General features: G+C 38.0%; 1 protein-coding gene across 1 annotated transcript in view; it reads right to left on the bottom strand.

Moving 5' to 3' along the window:
* Positions 1–24662, bottom strand: part of zfpm1 (zinc finger protein, FOG family member 1) — a 90860-nt gene that overhangs the window by 6170 nt on the left and 60028 nt on the right. The window contains exons 4-8 of the mRNA XM_056261140.1: positions 18362–18495; positions 3563–3665; positions 3256–3474; positions 1235–1465; positions 866–1093 (exon numbers count right to left, since the gene is read on the bottom strand). Coding sequence (XP_056117115.1) covers positions 866–1093; positions 1235–1465; positions 3256–3474; positions 3563–3665; positions 18362–18495 — 915 coding nt within the window. The remainder of the gene's footprint in view (positions 1–865; positions 1094–1234; positions 1466–3255; positions 3475–3562; positions 3666–18361; positions 18496–24662) is intronic.

The following is a 24662-nucleotide window of genomic DNA, read 5'->3' as shown; positions in this document are numbered from 1 at the left end:
GGCATTTTGGCATTTCCTTCTCCCCAGTCTTCCTCCAGACTCTGGCACCTTGATTTCCGAATGACATGCAAAACTGAGCAACAGTCCAGTGCTGCTTCTCTGTAGCCCAGGTCAGGCGCTTCTGCCGCTGTTTCTGGTTCAAAAGTGGCTTGACCTGGGGAATGCGGCACCTGTAGCCCATTTCCTGCACACGCCTGTGCACGGTGGCTCTGGATGTTTCTACTCCAGACTCAGTCCACTGCTTCCGCAGGTCCCCCAAGCTCTGGAATCGGTCCTTCTCCACAATCTTCCTCAGGGTCCGGTCACCTCTTCTCGTTGTGCAGCGTTTTTTGCCACACTTTTTCCTTCCCACAGACTTCCCACTGAGGTGCCTTGATTCAGCACTCTGGGAACAGCCTATTTGTTCAGAAATTTCTTTCTGTCTTACCCTCTTGCTTGAGGGTGTCAATGATGGCCTTCTGGACAGCAGTCAGATCGGCAGTCTTACCCATGATTGCGATTTTGAGTAATAAAACAGGCAGGGAGTTTTTAAAAGCCTCAGGAATCTTTTGCAGGTGTTTAGAGTTAATTAGTTGATTCAGATGATTAGGTTAATAGCTCGTTTAGAGACCCTTTTCATGATATGCTAATTTTTTGAGACAGGAATTTGGGGTTTTCATGAGCTGTATGCCAAAATCATCAGTATTAAAACAATAAAAGACCTGAAATATTTCAGTTGGTGTGCAATGAATCTAAAATATATGAAAGTTTAATTTTTATCATTACATTATGGAAAATAATGAACTTTATCACAATATGCTAATTTTTTTAGAAGGACCTGTATATATATATATATATTAGAGATATTAGATATTAGAGCTGTTACCTCCAGCCAGTGGTGGTTTGGGTGAGTACACCTCACTTTGAGAGCCAGGCTGACAAACCATGTGACTGGTGACCAAGTGGCTATACAGGATGTCTCGCGTTGTGGAGATGAAACCACAGCCATGACACAAACCATTCTGAGAGTCTGTGTGAACCTTCAAGTGTCGCTCACAGTTCGCCTTAGTGGTGAAAGCTGACAGGCAAATCAAACACACAAATGGACGCTCTCCTGGAGACACATTAACACAAACACACATAATTACTTAAAAATCAGACATAAATGACACTTTACTAAAACATCGTTAATACTCATGCAAGCATGCCCGTTTCACGAAGTAAAAAAAAAAAAACTGTCAGGAAAGTGTCTCACCGCTGTGTGTTCTCATGTGGATCTCCAGAGAGCTGGCACTGGGGCAGCTTTTGTTGCACTGCGGGAAGGGACACAGCCTCTCGTTAGGGTATGAATCTTTAGGCTTGTCCTGTGGAGGAGAGGAAGCGGTCTGCTGCTTCTGGCGGCTTGCGCAGTAGTACATAAGATGGGCCTGAAGATTCCTCTCACTTCTGTACCAGATCCCACAGTCTTTGCAAGGGAAAATGTCCTCTGCACACACAAACACAAAATACGACTAGTAAGAAACAAAGGTAACAAATGATTATCCTTTCAGGATAGTTTATCACAGAGGATGTTAAGTGAAGGTTATCCATTCATTTCATGATGTTGGATATGTTTGTGCTTTGTGTATACATTATAAAAGGACAGAACATGGATTATGGAAATAAAAACTTTAACTAATTAATTAGAAAATGCATACTTGCATAATAGCAATAATGTTTTTCTGACATGATGATATTTCTCCAATTTATTCTGCAAGCCCACTTTTTTTTAACTGATATCCTCCATTTATTTAACCATATGTGAGATGTTCAATGTTTAGTAATGCACCCACTGTATATATAATCACACACAAACATAATACACTCAAATTTCTAAATCAGAGAAAGCAATCAGAAGTGTTCCATCATCTCCACGGCAACGGGGACAGAGTTTGTGATGTGCGCAAAAGTGTGTGCACGTAATCGGGCTGATCTGGTGTCAGGCCACATGTTGAACAGGCTATATTTGATAACGACCGTCACATCCCAATTATCCGTCTACCTGCAGCCCAGCTAATGCAGCGGGAAGCGCAAAGTTGGGCTGATCATTTTTACCCTTTAGCCTTATTTACAGTGATTCATGTCTTCATCATGGCATGTCCGTGTGCACTCCCACTCCTCGTGCAGTTTAGCTGATGTTGCAGATAGGGCTGTACCAGCCAATTAACTCCTCCGCTGTCGGAACTGACACAACACTGCCACCTACTGGCGATGAGCATGAATGACAAGCAACTTAAAGGTGAAGTCTTGTCCTTTTTCAATGGTAAAATAAGTTGCCATTGTGAACTTGCATGAAAATTACCATTATTTTTGCAGTTTTGTTTGATGGCTGAACTAATGTCTTCTCCATTGTCAATTCATTTTGCAACATCCAGAAACTTTAAAAATGCAAAAAAAAGATGTATTTGTCTCATTTCCAAAGTAAATGCACAATGGCTAATTACCATTGAAGTTAAATACAAAACTGAACAAGCCAGTGATGATATAACAAAATGTATTCAATGATTTTCATTATTTTATTTTCATTTATTTCATTATGAATTATATTTCATAATGTTATTATATAAACAAATATTCAAAAGGTTGGGTGCGTAAGATAAACAAAAAAAAGAAGAAGAAAAAAAAAAGAAGTCTCTCATGTTCACCAAGGCTCCATTTATTTGATTAAAAACACAGTAGGAACTGTAAAATATTTTTTACATTTAAAATGTTTTCTATTAGATTTTAGAAAATGTTGAACACAGTTCTAATGCTTATTATTTTTGTGGAGACTTTTTTTTAGGATTATTATTTATGAATAGAAAGTTCATAAAGGACAGCATTTATTTGAAATAGTAAAGACATTTACATTTAGTTCATCCTTGCTGAATAAAGGTATTAATTTCTTTCAAAGCAAAAAAAAAAAAAACTTACCCCAAACTTCACATATACTATTTATATACCATTGTATTTACATGGTATATTTAAAAAAATATTATAAATGATATGATGAGTATTAAATCAGTATTAAAAGAATATTGCCATGTTATAGTGTCTAAAAAAAAAACAGGTACTTTCAGTGGAAGTAGATCTAAATACAACTGACAATTAATTTTAATCTATTACGCATTATGTGTCATGATTTACGTACATATGCAAAAACATGGCCCACCATCCCTAATCACAGATGTAAACACACTCATAAAAATGCAAGAAACTGTGAAGACATGTTGTGTTTATCAGCAAGCAGTGACTCACTATTAACGACAGCAGTTGCTAAGATGGCAGCCATGCCAGCCTGTTGTGGGAGGAGCTGGATCTCAGTGTGCAGAGCAGCGGGATACACAGGCTCCTCCTTCACTCGCACGCCGTGGGTCTGAGTCGCTGCCGAATGATCCGCTGTGGAGCAGGACAGCGTTGCCAGAAGAGCATCTCCACTGGACAGCTCCTGTGTCAGCTTACAGAATAACGCTCCTCCTGGAAAACAAACTGTCACTGTTAGACTCTACATCTCATACGTTAGTGAATGTGAGAGGTGTGTGTGTTGTTGTTCTTTTTGTCATACCCTGACTGTAGATGGTGCAGTTTGACTCAGTGAGGCTTGAGGTCACAGGAATTCTTCTGAGCCAGCAGTCTGGCTCCTCACACTCCAGAGACATTACATGGCTCTAAAACACACAAAGGGGAAGAAAAACAGTCAGCCTGCAATTTAAAAAGAACAGAGATAGAGGTAGAGGAGGATTCAGTGGGACACTTACAGCAGATCCAACAGCGAGAGGTTATATAAAAAAGACCCTATTATACTAAAATGAAAGATATTTCTGCTTAAGATTTCTCATTTCCTTTCGAAATTTTTAAATGGGTTCCTTTGCATCCTTTATACACACGAAAGGACTTTGTCATCATCATGCACTTATCTGTCAATATGCTGGAATATCTAATACAGTACTTTCCTAAGATGATTTGCTTTAAAAACTTGAAATGTAAAATGTGTAAAATACACAATTAACTTATGAACATACAATTTCTCAACAAATATCAAAGTAATATATACTTATTTAGTTTGCCTTTATTCTAAAGCATAGCCGTAAGGTTGAACGGACCACTACTAATTCCTATATTACACTGCTGTCCCTACATTTTTCAGCTGTCTATTCAAACCGCTTTTGAATTGCACTTTCCAAGAGAAAACCACCTGTTTATCTGTGAGAGACACTGACTTTTTTTCAGCTTAAGAAATGGATTTAAGTTATGTTCAAAGAAATACAAAAAGCACATGCACGTTTAATCCCTTCTTCCTGATACTGCCCCATTAAAATTCAGCATACAGCATACCTCTTTTACCTTGCAATATCATACAAGCAGACCTACACTTCCAGACCAATAAACAGTTTTTTAATCATTTAACTTCTGACCATAGGGGACTGGGCACAGGGATGCCCTGAGTGAGAAAAGAAGGGGGGAAACCCCCAGAAAATCTCAAAGGAAATTCACAAGAGCGGTTGGAAAGGGGATATCACGCGGGTATATACTGGATCCATTTCAACTAAACATTTTGAGTAAACTAAACAGAGTATACAAAGGTGGAAGTGTGTATTGGCAGCTGGCAAATATCCTACTAAACACACCTGGACTCTCCCACACAATCATTTCATTGTTCAGCTCAAGCATGCGTTTAATGGGAAATTGGCGGGTAATTTTCAATGTCAGATTTAACAGGTATTCACAATGAGCAGCAGAACGACTGGCAAAGTCTATCCCAATCCAACCACAATAAAGCCATTATATGGTGCTGATAACAGGCTGTACATGAACTGAAGGGTTGATTTCAGGCTGAAATTCACAAAATTGCACGTCTCATTTAAAAGCCGATTATTTGAGTGTGACTGATCCATTCCACTAGGTGGCAGCATTTCTGCAGGCCAAGTTCATTCATAGCCTAATATGTAAGAAAAGATTCCCATTCCTTCATTCACTCGGCTACACTAAGTTAAAGACATGCCCTTGGGGAGACTAGTCCTTATATCCCTGACATGCTACCAAATCAACTTTAAAGACAGGAGAAAATGAAAAAGACATTAGTTCAACTGTGTAAAGGAGGATAAAAAGCCACCAGTCGAGAGGATGAGGAAAAGAGATGGGCCGCAGAGGAGGACAGCTGAAGGGTTTCTTTCTAATTCTGTCTGTTCTTGCCTGAAGATACAGTCCGTATTGTATTTCATGGGGAACTAGTGCTGATAAGGAGATAGGGCTCCTTTTGTTTTAATTTGAAACCCAATGCTGGAGCCGTCTGTGGCATAAGTGCTGCGTGCTTCTGCTAATTTGTTTCAGACTCATTTAACACGACTCGACTTTAAGCTTCACAAAAGGAGAGGGCAGCCTGGTCAGCCCTCGCCTTTGACAAAACACTTCCAGACAAACGCGCTCTCTAATTAAACACACACACATATTGACACACAGACAGATCTGCACACGCAGATGCACACGGAGAGTAAAGTGAAGATGTAAATGGTTATGACCTATTGTGAATAGCGAACAAGAACCGGTTCAAATCGATCAAGACAAACACAGCGGGTCCTTATTTTTATTTGGAAGTGGCGAGGTGACCACACATCATTCGGGGCAAAAAATGAACACATGACTAAGTAGAAAATGACCAATATTTCATAAAGCTCAAAGTTGATCATCTGACGCACACTGAATTATGTAGCATAGGCAAGTCTACTAAAAGTAACATCTGTTGTGACTTGCTAATTAAACATTTATTAAGATGCTATTTTTGCAGTGCAACATTTTTTTTTTTTTCATTGAAGTATCAATTTTGAATCTTGCTTAAATGTATCTGAACATCATATTATACCATTTATAAACAATGTTTAAGTTGAAACCAAATGATAAAGACTGGGCAGCCATGTTTCCATCCACTTGTCAATCGAATTATCTGAAGTTCGGTAAAAAACCTCATGCGAATAAAGCTGGTGAAAGTGTGTTTCCATCAAACGGCTTTAAAGCGGATAAAAACCTGTGCGTAATGACGTCACATGTTGTTTTGCGATCAAATTGGTATATCGAATTGATTTGAGACATGTTTCCATTCATTTTCTCACCGAATTGCACAACATTCAAGCCAACATTTGCGAACAAAGTTTTAGGCCTACTAGGCAAAATGGATCGCACCACAATAACGTTTCCATCCGCGTTTATCGCATAAGCCGGATATCGATCAAGATAAAATCCGATGAGACCGATCGTATTTCATTTGAGTCGATATTCATGAAATTCAATCGAATTTTACTGTTTCCATAAGGCATTTTTCATTCGATATCACTTAATGCGGATAAAAACGTGTGGATGGAAACATAGCTAGTGTTCACACTGTTTGGTTCGATTAAAACGAACCCTGGAGCGATTGCTCTGTTAGTGCAGTTCATTTGAATAAATGTGAACGCTGCCATCCAAACCCTAGCGCACACCAAACAAGCAAACAGAGACCACTAAGGTCCACTTCCAAACGAACTCTGGTGCGGTTCGAATGATATATGAACGCAACACGGACCAAAGACATGTAAACGAACCAAAAACAGGAAGATGCGACCCTAAAAAGGACAGAATGCTCACGCACACCTGTTTTTTTTCTCGTCATAGTCTCGATGTTGCCCATCACAGTTCAGAACAGGCATCAGAACAGTGTCTTCTCGCAGCAGATCGTTTATGTGTGTGACGGAGGGATTCCTGCCGCTGTTTTGACTCCTTTACACATTTTACAAGCTCTTCACGAATTCTCAGCTGGTCAAAATACCATCATATGTAGCTACACACATACAACGAGCGCATTTATTCCAGCACACAACATTGTTTTGGATGTTCGGTAAGTTCTGTCAAAAAATACGCAATACGTCATTAAAGCCGATTAATCTGGTTGTGAACATATCCCTATGCCTTTAGGTTCGATGTTAAAAATGCCAATCTGAACGCTAGGCGGACTAGGACTAAATCCGGACCAAGCAAACCGAACTACAAGTGTGAACACACCCTAAATGTTAAAGGTAATAAATAAGGCTCCACTAGGCTTGGGCGGTATCCAAATTTTGATACCGTCAAACCTCCTCCCTATTTTACCGCGGTATACGGTATTACCGCGTGATAATTCAAAATTATGACATAAGGCTCAGAAGGCATCACCAAACTGTTGGTTTGAGCAGGGATGAGTCACAATTTTCGAATATTTGATTTTATTATAGAATATGGAATAGGTTGTGGGATTATTGTCTAAAAAAAATCCCCATGTTTTCCGTTCTGATGCGGTGGTGACACGTTCAACCAGAGGGTGGCGATGCCAATAATGCATCTAAAAGCTGTCAATCAACTCTCAGACAACAGGAGAAGATGCACATTGTCTCACACCAGAGCATGCGAGCGGAGTGGTAATATTTCCTCCAGAGCAGAGAGCGCATTTCTGAAGATCCCGCGCCGCGTGCTCAGTCCACTCAGCGTCGCGCGCTCAGAACGCCCGCAGTGACATGCTGGTTAGAAAACATGTGAAGTAGGGCTGCCCGTGCACGACTAAAGGTTTTTTTTTCTAGTTGACTAGTAGTAGTTGATTTAAGCCATTAGTCTAATCACATATTTATATTGATTAAATTACTTAAATATATATAGGAGAGAATGCTAAACCATAATGAGCGTTTTCGTAATATATTGCCTATTCTGCATCTCAAAGCACGCATAAAGCTTGCCACAAAGAACCGGCAAAAGTAATTATAATGCATGAAACATTTGAATTGTTTATTAATGAAAAACTTTCTATGTCAGTGGCTGCACAGATAAAGTTTACGATGAAGACTCGCATCTTCGCAGTAGTGAACACGCATAGAGAGAAATGCACACTTCATATGAATTAGCCTACACAGAGAGCAGCCCATTTCTTTTAGTTTTTAATTGTTTTGTTTAAAAGTAGACATTTCAAGCTTACTATATATATACACTTCTCAGATATTTAAGGCATCTATCTTATACGCTGAGTTTCGTTTTTTTAGGAGACGCGCTCCAGTTCACGCGCCGGTGCCTCCGTGTCCGGCTTATATTGTCTAATAAATATGCTTTTATTTATTACTCCAGGCAATTCGTTGATGAAACATTGATTAAAATTAAGATACAATTTATACAAAACGAAATTCACTTTAAAGAAAGGCTTTCTACAAAACGAAAGCCTCTCACGGAGACTTCAGATGCCCCAACACCTGCGATGAGACGACTCGACGCCGGCGAAATGTTATGCCCTAAATTAATACATGATGATTAACTAACTATATTCTTCTATGTACATTTCTGAAATGCACTTTCTGTAAAGCTGCTTTGAAACAATATGTATTGTGAAAAGCGCTATACAAATAAATTTGAATTGAATTGAATTGAAAACAAAATGTAATAAGTGGTCAAAAATCATGTCTGACCCATTCCAAATGTTTTCCGATATTGGGCATCTTATCATCCTATCTTATTCATCTCATGCAGTTTCCTTTTCATATAATCAACATAGATGAAATAAAAAAATAACAACATTATATTATTAAACATAAATATGAAAAGAAATACGGTTTTTTTTTTACTTATAGCCTATTTAAGTGTCACACCGCTCCGCTGTATAGCTGTGTAGCCTACATGCATGTGTGTGTGCATATGGTGGAGGGGTGCGATTTTCGAATAATAATCAAATAATACCAGGCGATCTTCAAATATTATTTTTGCTTGAAATGCCCATCCCTGCCAAACTGCAGAAGTCGTGTTCTTCTTCGAGACCAGGTCACTCGGTGCGCAACTTGCCATCTTTCCCCCTCTCTCCCCCACTCTTTCTCCTCCACACTGTCACGTGATGACAACCACACATAAGCATTTTTAGCCATTAAATAAATTATATTTAATATTTAATCCTTGTCTCCTATATAAGTGCATTGGATTTTTTTTATGACGGTATGACGATATTGAAACTGATACCGTTGCTATTTTTAGATCCCGCGGTATACGATATTACCGTATTACCGCCCAAGCCTAGGCTCCACTTTAATAAGAGGAAACATTCTTGTTGTAACAGGCCTAAAAACGCAGGTGACATGTAGTCCTGCCACCTCTGTTCAGCGTGGGTGGCTGAAAGACAAGTGTGGAGAAATCAGAAAGTAGACTATTGTGAAAGAGGAACGGCACATGTTTTAGAGTGTAACCCTGGTGTTGCTGAATATGCCCCCCACCCCCTCACACACAAGGAACTAGGGTACTTTGAGAACGGCTCTTTAAGCCCCACCGAGTGCGGAGCTTTGAGGAACAGTCTAAGCCCCCTCGTCCGAGCCCTGCTCCCTCATGAATATTAATGACGACGGCCGTGCTTTAATCTGCCTGATCCCCGCACTGCTGCCGCCGCCCTGATAGCGAATCTAATTATTTGGTCTGATATTAACCAGCCCCCTCCCTCCCTCTCTCCTCCTTACACACGCACACCATCAGGAAAAGAGGTAGATGCACCTTTCCACACAAACACACACTTGCGCACCACCATCATACCACAACACCTTAAACACACTCTCACAGTCAAGACTGGTGCGTGCCACTCGCGGCGTTATCGTTCTAAAAAATGTCCTCCTAGCGCTCTGATAAAAGTTGAATGCAAATGATTCTTGGACGATTTTCATTTCACATTTTTTCTCCTTTCGGTGGGGGAAAAAAAATCTTTCGCCGTCTCCTTTAAAGAGAGAAACAGGGCCGTATCTCTCTGTGACCCTACAGTATGACCCCCCCTTTCTGAAATTATTAGCAATAATGTATGCATCTCTTGAACGCACACTCCATATGCTTCGCATGTAAATGTTTAACGTTTTAAACAGTGTGCAAATACACCAAAACCGATGCTCATTATGATAGTGTGGAACAAGGTTTTAAAAGGTGTTTGCTCAAGATATGACAGTATGTATCTCACAATGTGTAATCCTGCAGTGGTCTGTGATGCAACACTTTCCAGTGAAAAAAAAGAAGCCCTGGTGTGGACCAGTGCAAGTCATAAAAGAGCCATTGTTAAATGAGGCGTCTACTCAGTGTTAATTGTCTCAATTTACTGAGATTACTGAAGAAAAAATGTTTGTTGACTTAGCGACAATAAATATAAGAGGGAAGAGATTCATCAAAACTATATGATTCATCAAAACTAAATGATAAAAAGAATTGATTCAATTAATCCAAGTATGTTGGGGATTGATTTGCTGTAACTGAAAGAGCGAAGACTGTCAGTCAGATTTTTTATGTTTTTGAAAGAAGTCTCTTATGCTCATCACCAAAGCTGCATTATTTGATTAAAAATACAGTAATATTGTGAAATATTATTACAATTTAAAATACTAGTTTTCTATTTGAATATATTATTTTATGGTAAATGTGAATTTTCAGCATCATTACTCCAGTCTTATGTGTCACATGATCCTTCAGAAATCATTCTAATATGCTGTTTTGGTGCTCAAGAAACATTTCTGATTATTATTATCAATGTTCAAAACAGTCGCACTGCTTAATATTTTTGTGGAAACAGCAATACATTTTTTCAGCAATCTTTAATAGAAAGTTTAAAAGAACAGCTTTTATAACATTATAAATGGCTTTACTGTCACTCTTGATCAATGTAATGCTTACTTGCTGATTAAAAGTAATGACCCCAACATTTTGAACTGTAGTGTATGTGAGAATAAATCACTGATATCCTTAATATTACAACTTGTAAAACATTTTTTTTTTTTAATGAACCAAGTAAAATGCAAGTGTCAGAGTGAGTAATTAATACCTACATTATTTAGTGCAATGTACTAAACAGTATCTAAAACAGAAAATTTGTAAAACATGATCATAACCAGGCATTCTGGGCCCCTATTCCGGGGGCCCTTGAATCATTCCCACATTTCACACCATCAATTTAATTTTTGTGGATTAAAATTATATGTCACTTCAGATTACAATGGACTAAAATGGATACAATACAATGAACTATTAACTAAATTTAACAGATATGTTAAAAGAAAAACTTCTACCACTAAAATGAAAACTAACCCTGCTCCCAACTGTATGTTTTTTCAGTAGCGGTCCTCTCTACCTCTCTTTCTCATTTTTCTGCTTTTTACTCCAGCGTTATCTTCTTCTGTTCCTGTTTCTCTACTATCTCCACCTTTATCCCTCTCCTCATCTGTCCATATCCCTCTTTTCATGCTCCGCCACACTCTTTGTCTCCATCTCCTTCTCGCTATCTATTCCTCTCCATATCTCTCCACACATCCCTTTCTCACTTTTCCAACCCCTTCTCCCAATCCTATCCCTCTGTCTATCCCTCTCTCAATCTCCTTTCCACAGGAAATGGTTTCTTTCCCAAAAAGGGGGGTGGGGGGGTGAAAAAGGGGTTCATACTGTCCCAAACAAAGAGGTCAGTGTGTGAATCCTCCAAAAATACAGAGAAGAAAAGGAAGGGCGATAACAATCAGAAACCTTCTCTCATCCGCCTCTCTCACACACATATCCTTTTTTCCCCTCTCCTTTTCTCCATCTTTCCCTTTTTTCAGGCCTCGTTCGCACACATACAACCGAAAGCACTTACGCACATGTATTTCTATGGATGAACCCACAGTAAATAGCAGCACATCTCCGCCTACACATCCCTCCAAGAAAACAGCATCCAGGTGAGATGAGCAGCATGCAAATGACATGTAAAAATGGGAAACTGTGATACTTAAAAAGGTGCGATAAGAGATTTGAAAATGAGGCACTCTTGGAAAGCGGGCTCCTGATCTGCCGGTGATCGGGCTTGGAGATAGAGGAAGGTTTCCTCTCTCCACTCCCCACCCATCCTATCTCTCTCTGTCGTTTTCTCCACCGTAAAGCCTGCAAATCCAAGTACATAACGATGCAAACTGTACGTTTTTACACATATCTGAAGTGATGAGTGTTGTTGCTTCGCACAAAATAATCATTTTATTAATCAGTATTTTTGTGTGTATGTGCAAATATAATATTAGTGTTGTCAAGATACTGGTTCCAACTTCGATATTATACCTTGAAAAATATCGATATTTTATACCATTTTTGATACCACAGGGAAAATAATTTTTTGATAATGTGGGTAATATTGTTTTACTTTTTTTTTTACATGTTTAAATACAGATTAATGCTTACAATTAAAGTTACAAAAGTTATTCAGTCAAGAGCAGAGATTGATTTTCTTTGTCATTTGTTCTTTGATTAACCTGGCAGACAGCAGCAGGAATATTAGGCTGCTGTCACTTTAAGAGCTTATGCACAGATCCAATTATACTGTTACACAACATGCGTTTTCTCTCAACTATTTTTCTTCCAAAACTTACTGTATTTACCTGAATACTCGGCAAGATAGGCATTGTGACATAATTTTGTATGTATTTGACAATTTAAGCGCAATAAGCCACGAAAAAGAAGTCAATATGGTTCTCGCGGGCGGTTTGAGAGGCGGCTTCGAGAGCTCCACTTATTTAGATCAATGGGGCACACGTTTTAGGTATGAGTGCGAAACCTGCGGGAATGAGTAAAATAATGCGCAATACAATCACTATTTAACCGGAGTGAATGAGACGAGTGAGTGAGAGGAGGCGGGTGTGTGTCAATTCGCAGTCGGAAAGAAAAGAGCGAGAGCGCGCAGCTGGTATCGGTGTATCGATACTCCAGAAAAGGAGCATCTATTTACCTATCTATATCTATCTATCTATCTATCTATACATATATATATACTGTATATAATATATATATATTCATATACACACAGTATATATGTATAAATATACACACATACACAAATTTTTAAAAGAAAGAAATACATTTCATTTATTGTAAATTAATTTAGTTATTGTAAATTGTAATATTATTTCATAACTTTATATATATATTTTTTTTTTTACATAAGCGACTTAAATGAAAAAAAAAGCTCAAAAAGACCCCAAACTTTTGAACAATCGTGCATTCAATTGAAAAAAAAAATCTTCTGTTCTAACAGGTCCTTTTGTATGGATTATAACTTTGATCACTTTTGATATGTTCTATATATGTTTTTAATTGAAAAAAAGTGAGGTTTATGTTTAAAATAAAAGAGGTAGGAAAAATTATATATTTTCTAAAAAGATTAATCTAATAGAATTATTTTTTAAACTAATTTTATTGATATTTTAATTTTTATTAACACAAAAACACAAAATAGTTTTTTTGTAAAATCTCTTTACAAATTTAACAAATCCCCGTTTTGTTAAATTCGCATTTTTATTTATATTTTTTGCGAGTTTCTATTTAAACATCTCCTTTTGATGTTCCAACCTATTCCGCTACATTTCTGCACTTCTATGCGTGGAGAGCAGAGAAGTCCACAGGTGCCAATGTGTGATGCTCTCAATTGGACTCCCATTTGAAGCTTGACTTGCTTTCCCTTTTATCATTATGCAGATAATTGAGAGAGCCAATAATTAAGGGTATTCATGCATTCCTTTCAGGGAAAAGCATGTGTAGCGAGGGGTAACTCTCTGAGATCACTCTACTGACAGATGTAGATAAACCAGAGATTGGGATGAGGGTAAACAAACCCTATTGGTGCGAGAAAGAAGGGTGGGCGAGAGAGGAAAAAGAGAAAGATGAAGAGCGCTCACCTTCACGTGTCCTTTGTGGGGTGGCAGAGAGGGGGGAAAGTGGGGCTCCCCCCAAAAAAGTGGGCTGGAGTGCAGTGGGTGGCGGGGCTTATCTGAGCAGTTCTCCTGGAGAGATTATTGGGGGATTAGTTGGGACGCTTGTTTCTAAAACATGATGAAAAGGCGCTCGGTGCATGATAACGCTTTGAACTCCCCACCCGCTACCATCGTGCCTTCGGGCGGCGTTCCACGAAATAACAGGAGAGGCGAAGTGAAAAGAACAATGGCGACGTGGAAGTCATTCTGCACTTGTTTGCAACTAGCGAACAATTTTTTTTTTAACCACAAAAAGTCTGAATGACAGTTCTGCTCATGTCAACATCAAAAGTAGGCTAATCACAGCATCATTGATATGTCCTTACATGTTTACAGTATATGAATACATTAAGCTATGCAAAATATTGTTATATAATACTTTACCGTTCAAAAATGTGGGTTTTTTAAAGAAATGTATACTTTTGTTACAAACGATTTCCATTTGAAATAAATGGTGGACTTTTGAACTTTCTATTCATCCAAAAAAATCCTGAAAAAAATGTATCATGGTTTCCATAAAAACATTAAGCAGCACAACGGTTTTCAACATTAATAATATTAAGAAAAAAGTTTCTTGAGCACTAAATCAGCATATTATAATAATGATTTCTGAAGAATCATGTGACACTGAAGACTGAGTAATGCCTGATGAAAATTCAGCTTTAGTAATTTTAAAAAGACATTAAAATAGACAGTTATTTTAAATTGTAATAATATTTCACAATATGACCCTGTTTACACTGTTTCTGATCCAATACATTCAGCCTTGGTGAGCATTTTAAAAATCTTACCGACCCCAAACCTTTGAATGGTAGTGTATATTATAACACTATAATATGCATAATATTGTATAAAAGTACATCATGTATTTATATCCAAATCTGAAAATATTTAGTGAAGATGTTTTGATTAAAAAAACAAAAAAAACAAATGTCCTGCCAAACATTATACAGTGATCCTAAAAAGTATTAGATCACTTGGCCAATTCAGACGCACTTAAAAATGTCTGAACGCAATTACATTAGGAAACAAAACAACAAATCATGCTCATCTGTAAACAAATTATGCTAGAGCTAACTTGACTTTTCCTAATACATTCATACATTTTAAAAAAAGTGTCCAAACATGTTTTGAGTCCAGTGTCGCAAGTTGTTTACATTAAAACACAGGTGTGTGCATAACTGCTATTTCACAAGGAAACTTATGTAACAGCAATAACGGATCTGTATGGAAACTGTCAATTATCCAAAACAACTCTAAAACTGTATGAAATCAGGAAACTGAATGAAGACACATGAACACAAAGAGACAATTGTTCATATAAGCTTTTTCAGTCTTCGAGTTATCAAAGACATATTCAAATAGACACAATGTTATGGCTGTTTCGTAAATATGCAAATGAAAAATTTACATAAAACAGACAGCTCAAAGTGATAATAAATATAAATGGACCTGTTAGAACAGGACGTTTTACACAAAATGCGTAGACGTTAAGAGAAGCTTCTCTAAACATCGTAACGCCTATGAATTCCTCATGGATACAGTAAAAATAAACAAATTAGATGTGAATTAGATGTACTCTTGAATGACCAAAACCAATAAAATTCAATGTGTGAAATAGGGGTGTGCGATATATATAGTCTTCTTCAGTAATATCATAATTGTTGTTTTAACGATGTGTGATCTGACATTATTGAGTATTTCCATCACTTTACAAAAACACACCTAGAGAGCGCACGCATACACTATACGTGATGTAGTAGTCTAGTTGCACTTGTGCATTTAGAGTCCACGCTTTCACTACTACGTCATTTAGTCTATTAAAATGCATTAAAAATGCCCTCAATTTTCAAGATAAGGGGGCAAAATTAACTGTATGTCTTTGATATTTATATCATTTAATATAGTTAATAAATATCACACAAAGAGTACCCACCCCCATATCAGCATGATTACAAATACGATATTGATTTAATAAAACACTTCAATAAACAAGTTAATATTAAGTGACTTACATTTTAGACACAATATTGTTTTTGCTCTATTTCGCCATGGAAAAAATTTCAAACAAAGTCACAGGACTGTTTGGCGTCTCTGTGCAACACACGGCGGTGTTTCGTTACTGAATGAATGAATTGTTTGAATGAATGATTCAATGACTCGCTCATTAACACTGATTCCTGATTGAATCAGCTCAAACTCAATGGCTGCGTCCGAAAACTTAGACAGCTGACTTGTTGCCTCGCTGCCCTATCAGGCAATGACTTTGCAGGCAGCGTTTGCCCACGAAGGTACGTCTCAAAACTGATTTCGGACAGACTTCTGAGGCAGTGTTAAAGTTTAATGATCTACAACAAAATAGAGCGAGCTTTGGTGAAAACTCAGTGAATATTTAATGACTACAATAGTAATTTCTCGCTAGGGAATGACATCATGTGGAAAACGTTGATCAAAAATGTACATTTGCATACAAACAGACTACCAGTCGCAACTTTGAGATGCCATCTTTATTTTTCTAGCTCAACTGTCACAGAACAGAAAGCGTAGGATTGTGGGATATCAAAGGCAGCGAAGGATACATTTATGCTGCCTTCAAAAATCGATCAGATGAAGGTATCTCAGGAGTCAGGAAGTGAAACTAACATTGCATTCAGACGTGCCTTGATGCCTTCCGACCTATAGGAATGCGTCCTCCCAAGGCAGCATTTATCAGTTTTCAGACGCAGTCAATGACTCACTCATTAGAAGTGACTTGCTGCCACCTACTGGCGGTTTTAATTTCTCATTTAGAGTATCTTAATTTTTTTAATAATTTCAAATATCAATATTCAATGTTTTATGTTTAAAACATCAATACAAAATATGTGCATTTATAACTGCAGGTTAAATGCATTCATGTCCCTCTGAGCTGCATTAAACAGTCTGTGTAATTGCATCAAAATGCCACTTCAGATGCTGCTTCTGTTTCCTCTGCATTGTTGATACTCATTTCATTTGATTGGTAACAATTTATTGATTAAATCTAAGAATTTGACACAAAAGATGATGCATTTGATTAGGTTAAAAATGTCTTTATAAAGGTAAAAATGGCCATAAAGGTAAAAAATCAATTTAAGCTTATTGCAAAAGTTAATTTCTGTCCACTGCATTTCTGCGAACTGACCACCACACAGAATATGAAGAATATCAAAAACTTTTAGGAGTCAGCTGTCCACGGCAGTCCTAAACCAAGGTACCAAATTAACAATAAACACACTCAGCTAAATATTGTCTAATTATCGTTGTTGATAAAATCCCAGAAAATATCGAGATGTCATCTTATGTCAATATCGCACGCCCCTAGTATTATAGTGTATCTTGTAAGAAATACAATATCATGCTTGACTTTAACTCATTTACAAATAGCACACTTTGCTTTAACCCAACCCATTTCATGTCTCACAGTGTCTCAGATTAAACTCTAGGACAGGGAGACGGAGAAATACACAAGTACAGTCGTGACAGGACGGACCCTGACACCCAGTGACCCCAGCAGCTCCAGACTCAGGAGGATGTGGAGGGACGGCGAGAGATGCCGTAGGAATGTGAGATTCGACACACTATCTCTGCCAGATACACACTCCTTCAACGAAGTGATAGCGGAGCGAGAGCAAACGCGATAGAATGCGAATGTGAAAGTTCTGAGCCGAAAATCATCAACAAAGCCCTGCCTCGATAACGAGATTTTTTTTTTTTTTGTGAAAAGAGAGAGAGAAAAAAAGAGGAAGGGAGAGAGATTAGGAGGAGGTGAAGGAAAGGTGCAGGGAGGGGAGGGAGCGAGGGGTGCACGGCCTTAGAAATTCTCATAATAAATGAAATCTTAGAAATGAGAGCCTATCAAGTAGAAATCAATCACTGGGGTTTGTTGTCCAAGAGGATGGCGCCATACCGAGATAAAAGAGAAGCGTCCGTCTGGGGGGTGGGGTGGGGGGGTCTAGCCAATCACGTGCAGGAACGGCCGAGCGCAGTTCAGGGGAATAAAGATGACACTCGCTCACTCCCATTTGCATACACCCATACTCCCGTGGATTACTCCTCACTTTGAATCAGTGCAAAGCAGCCGTCTGCTCATTCATCCTCAATTTAATAGGTTAGCGCCAAGGGGGGGTGAATGATAAATTCAATCCCGTTTTACTTAATACACAATACATTTCACTGACTACCTACTCTTGAATCAAACCAGTTTGGAAAACATGCAACATTTTGTATGCATCCATCTACTGTGGAAATCAGCCAAGCGAGGAACTTTGCCTGTGTGTAAAAGTGTGGACGGGTCTGTGTTATCTTTAAAATGTTTGAGAACACGGCCTGAGCCAGGAAACCTCTCCCAGAGCTGACATCACATGATCATCAGATGGACCTACAGCACATGACTGATACTCTAATACAACACTAGGCTACAGTATATGGTAACGTGTCCAAAAACACTGCTATTACCAACTCCAATATGGTAATGACATGTTATTTGTTTCTAACTGTAATGTTAGAGTTATGATGGAACAGAGATGAGATAGGAATCTCAACCAAATATCCTCATGATGTGATCGCTGACCCCTCACCCTTACCTCGTTGGCAGGTCCATCTGTGGTCTCTCCTGATTGGATGCTGCCAGAAAACGGACCCCACACTGTGTCACCTGACAGGTCCCTGAGGGCCAGGACCTTGAAGTCATCAGCACTGCCGCTTAGCATAAGATCATCTGTTTACACACAGTGGAAGAAAGAGTGTAAATATATCAGTTGATCGCTAAGTTGATAGCTATTGCACATACTTAAAAGAATAGGTCACCCAAAATGAAAATTCTGTTATCATTTATCTTTCTGTACAGTTGTTCCAAACCTGTATGAATTTATTCTGCTGAACACAAAAGATGATATTTTAAAGAGGAATATGGGGAAAGGGGAAAAATACTATGGAAGACAATTGGTCCCATCAACTGTTTGGCTACAGATATTCTTCAAAATAATTTCTTTTGTGTTCAGCAGAAGAAAGAAATTCATATAGGTTTGAGGGCGAGTAAACGATGAGAACATTTTCATTTTTGGGTGAACTATCCCTTTAAGTAGGGAAGCATCGATATTAAAATTCGAGCTGATAAGCTGATAATTATTTTCATGTTATGGACGATAACAGACAAATGGTCACCATTAAAATTTTGTCTAAATAAATAACAAATAAAACACTAAAAACCAATAGGCATCACAAATGTATAATGTACAGCATGAAAAAACAAATCATGTGGAGATAACATTTAACAGTGTTATTAAATTTGTAGTGTTTCTAAAGATTAACTTTCAGTGAGAATTAGATCATGTCAAAGATAAATCTAAGGTCAATTAAAAAAAAAAATCCAATGTAATCGACAAATAATTAAAATGAGAAAAAAATTGAACGTTTACGTTTCTAAATATCAACTTTAAGTGAACATTAGATAATGTCTAATTTAAAAAAAAAAATCAATAACATAATAAATAATGATACAGATGAAAAAGATCCCACAGCAGGGATCTGAGCCATATCTAGGAACCAGAATACCTAGCAATCACATAGTGCAAAAAAAACCACTCAGAACACCTTGGCAAACCATATCTATTTCAGTCATTATCCTTAGGATCAATTCAAAAACAGACTACCAAGTCTAGTACCACTAGGGGGAGTTTGGCGCTCACTGAGCAGTGACACTGGACCAAAACAGGGACAACTTCTGTACTTCCTATTAGAGATAAGTGCAGTGTGATGGAGTCAAGGCTTTGGTGAGTCACAAACGCAGGCCTAACACAGGAACAAACACAGGCTCCACAAATAGAGATATGACATAGCTGACACAAAACCCAACCGTTCACTCAACCTAGTGTTTATGTTTTATAATATACATTTATTAGAAAAGCTCTTCCGCACATGTCCCCACTACAGTTGGTAACTTTAAAAGTAGAGTCGCTGGAGAGGCCGACCTGGTGGTGCTACAGTCCATTCCAGCATCTTCATCCCAGTACAGCTCTGTTTAACTACCCCCTCCCTTTAGCAGCCTCGCTTTTGGGGGTCGGGCTAAAGTGCTGGGACCGATAAGAGTGTTTGTCTAACACTCTCCATGTCAAAACACTCATCTATCTTCTCTGTATCTATCCCCACCAGAGAACAACAGACAGATGCTGATAAAATGGCTTTCCCACAGCCAAGACGTGGAGCGGGGGAGGGCGTGAGGGAGAGAGGGCAACAAGAGCGAGAGAGAGGGGTACATAGGTGGAATGGGACGGATGCTGGACAGAAACACGTCACCAGTGAGAAAGAGACTTACCAGAAAATAGGGTTTTTCCTGAGTCAAAAATGGTCTCGAACACAGTCAACCACACACACAGTATAAAGTAGTTTGTAATATTTGCAATATGTTAATATACATAAAATAAAATATGATCACTGTCAGGACAGATAAAATAAAATGCTTAGAACTGTTTATTTAGAATTCTGTAAATTTATATGTAAAAAGTCACTAAGTGACAAAAAAAATGAAAGTAACATTACGAAAAAGTGGCAGGTCTATTATTTAGCATTTACACTCATTTGACATATAGTATCAGATTATGTTGCTATGGTTATCATTGTCAATCAGATTCAATAGCACATTTAAATACAGTTGTCAATCCTTTGCTATGTATAGTTAGCAGCATGAAAATATATCATACAGAAAGTGAGCAAAGATCCCAGCCACTACAACCACTGAAGCTGTGAGGTACACAAAGCTGCACTCTTGCGAAAACTCTCGTCATAATCAATGAAGCATGTCTATTCTGTGCACTGACATTTTACATCATGCTTATACTTTGTTGGTTATAATGAAAAGATTTGTGAGCGTGCAGATCTCATCCTGAACAAAAACTCAGCAGTTTTGAGTGGTGTTCTGACTAACTTAAACGCATCTGATTTGCCATTGCGTTCACGCACTCAACAGATATGTCTGTGTGTAATTTTCTACAACGCTCAATGCTGCAAAAACTCGCTGTGAATCGAAACCTTTGACACTCTTCACAGAGCACTTATGCAAACACTCACGGGACCGTTTAAAAGCAGCCGGCTATCAGTGGGTACCAGTACAGCAGAACAGCAGGTATCATCACATTAAAATGATCAAATATATATTTGGCGGGACAAAGATTCATTTAAGGTGCCGTCAAAATATTTTCAATGCAGGAAAAAGCCTTGTATAAAAGGCAGTATTAAATGATTAGTTATAAATCAGTCAGTGGTGGGTTTGGTTCATTATTAATGAGAGGCTGGGCCTCTATCAGCGGTCTGAAGTCCAGTGTCATACATCCGCAGCACAGAGTCAATGACTCCTATCTACTGCATGTCTTCTAATCTAAGCCCAGCATCAGTACCCACCCTGACCTCTCACATGACCCAATCTTATCTCTGCAGCAGACATTATTACCAATATATCACTGGCATAATTCCTACATAAGCAATTCCTACACCATCTGTGCTCAGCAGATGGTGACTGCCAACAGGTCGATTTTCAAGAGTAAAATCTCAAAATTCTCAGTCTGAATTAGTGAATCCAACGGAAAAAGTCCATGTTAACAAAACAAACAAAAAGATTTTAAGTATCTCCCTTTTTTAAAGTGGCAATTAAGCCCATTTTACCCAAAATTCTCAATTTCAGATGTTTTTTGCCATTTCTTTTACTCTCAAAAGTGATTCTCAATAGAATCTTTACAAAAAATTTAAGTTTTAAACAAAACTTTTTTTTTTTTTAGTGTAAAAATGAAGACAAATATATCCAATAAAATATATTAATTAATTAATAATACATACTACTTCTACTGATAATAATAATTATTATAGAATTTGACATTAATAATAAGTATGATAAGTTTTAACAAAACATGAAAATTATTAATGGTAATATTAAATGCTATACATAAAATAATATATTAAATGTATAAATAAATAAATATATATAGTTTTTTTGTTGGAATAATCCAGTATTTATTGTAAACGATTTATTCGTAAATATCATTGTTTTCAAAAAATTCATGTGCCCTCTTTATCTTTAATCCAAATAACTTCCCCTCCCCCCTTTCAGCGACATTGCTTCACTTTTCTGATGACGTGGCATGAGGGCGGGGCAACCTGTCACTCACATGAGATTGACCAATAGCAAAACCACAACAATTCAACCATCCAATCAATTCCCGATGGACAAAATCAAGTCCCGCCCTACACTCTTTCTTGAACAAGAAGCCATTTCACTCAGATGTATACATCACAATAGGGAAGAAAAAACTATCACAACTATCAGAGTGAAATGGCTTCTTGTAAATACATACTGAATTATTCCAAAATAGGAATTGTCCATTTTGATTTCATGGTGACTTTAAGTAAACAGTTCTGCCACAACTTTCCATCAAGCTAATTGTTCTCAGGGCCTCTGGTGGACAATTTACAATTTACGAGAACAACCCAAACAGCTTCTCTCTAGACCAAGAAGTCTTATCTTTAAAACCCTACCATTTTCCCACACAATACACTGACACAATTGTGACGCTTCTCTTGTGTTAGGCCATAGCAACTTCCCTACAATAACCCCCATCAACCTTATCGATAGCTCTGCGTGACTGGTTCCCAAAAATATACGCCACTCTTATCGATAGCGATGAGTCCACACAGCTCTTATCAATAGCTCTACACACTGGCAGTGTCCACACAGCGCCTTATCAATATGACTGCCTCCGCAGACACCAAAGCGGCCAGTGTGCAATATAAAAAAGAAAATCATCCCATCATTAACACAACACCATCAGACAAAACACAGACGTAAAGAAAGAAAGAAAGAATGAAAGAAATAAAAAAGGATGAATTCAGCTGCATAACATACTAGAGGGAAACATTCTACAAAAGAGCAATTCTCGAGCAGCAGCAGTGTGGTAAATACCCTGAAGGCAACGCAAATCACTCAATGGTGGGAGTTGAGCAACTGGTCGTACTCAGTTATCACAGCCACGCGCTTCTTTTTAAAGAGGATTCTCCTGAGCTTAAAGGGATAGTTCACCCAAAAATAAAAATTCTGTCATTAATTACTCATGTCTCATGTCGTACCAAACCTGTAAGACTTTCGTAAATCTTCAGAACACAAATGAAGATCTTTTTTATGAAGTCTGTCTGAGACCTTTCTGTCCCTCTGTTGAAAACTACGCAACTATCATTTAAACGCTTCAAAAAGTTAAAGGGTTAGTTCACCCAAAAATGAAAATTATGTCATTAATGACTCACCCTCATGTCGTTCCAAGCCCGTAAGACCTCCGTTCATCTTCGAAACAGTTTAAGATATTTTAGATTTAGTCCGAGAGCGACATCATCAAAGTAGTCCATGTGACATCAGTGGGTTAGTTAGAATGTTTTGAAGCATCGAAAATACATTTTGGCCAAAAATAACAAAAAATACGACTTTATTCAGCATTGTATTGTCTTCCGGTTCTGTTGTGAATCCGCGTTCACAAGTCCGCAGTGACGGTGATGACGTAAGACGCTGCTGACGTGTCATCTGGTGCGTCCGTGTATTCGGGTTCAAATAAATATGGCTGGGCAAAAAAATGCAATTCTTCCTCTGTGTCGAAATCCTTAGACATGTTTGCGAAGATTGTTTTGTTTACAGCGTGCGTCTCCCTCAGACTGTAAACGAAGCTCGGGCGCACCGGATAACACGTCAGCAGCGTCTTACGTCAGCGGCGTCACTGAACGCGGATCCACAACAGAACCGGAAGACAATACAATGCTAAATAAAGTCGTAGTTTTTGTTATTTTAGGACCAAAATGTATTTTCGATGCTTCAAAACATTCTAACTAACCCACTGATGTCACATGGACTACTTTGATGATGTCTTTATTTCCTTTCTGGACAAGGACAGTATACCGTACTTACATTTTCAATGGAGGGACAGAAAGCTCTCGGACTAAATCTAAAATATCTTAAACTGTGTTTCGAAGATGAACGGAGGTCTTACAGGCTTGGAACGACATGAGGGTGAGTCATTAATGACATCATTTTCATTTTTGGGTGAACTAACCCTTTAATAAAGAAATCATAAAACTAATCCATATAAATTGAGTGGTAAAGTCAAGTTTTCTTAAGAAACATGATAGCTTTATATGATGAACAGATTGAATGTAGGCTTTTATTCACATATAAAAACATTCATCATGATAAATAAACAGAAGCTCAAGCATGTGGTTCATTCTCGTGTTAAGCAGCCATTTGAGCTTCTGCGAGAAGTTGATGTTCATTGATCAATGTTTATATGTGTATAAAAGCCGACATTAAATCTGTTCATCATAAAGCGATTGAGTCTCTTCAGAAAATTTGGACTAAACCAATTCGTATATATTAGTTTGACGATCTCTTTATGAACTTTTTGAAGCGTCTGAGTAGTTGCGTAGCTGTCAACAGAGGGACAGAAAGCTCTCAGATTTCATCAAAAATATCTTCATTTGTGTTCAGAAGATGAACAAAAGTCTTACGGGTTTGAAATGACAAGAGGGTGAGTAATTAATGACAGAATTTACATTTTTGGGTGAACTAACCCTTTAAGGAAACCCAACCAAAAAACTCTGTGGGATCCAAATTTCCTTCTTAAAACGAACAATTCTAAATGAACATGTTTGTGTTTTACTTCTTGCATCATTTGCATGGATGTGCTGCTGTATGCATGAAGGGGTTGTTGATCCCAGATATTTTGAGTAAAGTTGGCAGTCAGGGTTATGGTGAGTCAAGACAGAACAATGCTGATCATAAAAAAGCTCAAACTGCCAGAAAAGAGACATGTAATTAACGATCTCACAGAATCCAGTGGAAAACGGTTGTTGGGCTGATGC

The sequence above is a fragment of the Rhinichthys klamathensis genome, unplaced genomic scaffold, assembly GCF_029890125.1.
Source record: "Rhinichthys klamathensis goyatoka isolate OS25496 unplaced genomic scaffold, OSU_Roscu_1.1 h1tg000181l_1, whole genome shotgun sequence".
Classification (NCBI taxonomy): domain Eukaryota; kingdom Metazoa; phylum Chordata; class Actinopteri; order Cypriniformes; family Leuciscidae; genus Rhinichthys; species Rhinichthys klamathensis.
Note: the sequence above shows the minus strand (reverse complement) of the source record. Positions and strands in the feature narration are given on the sequence as shown.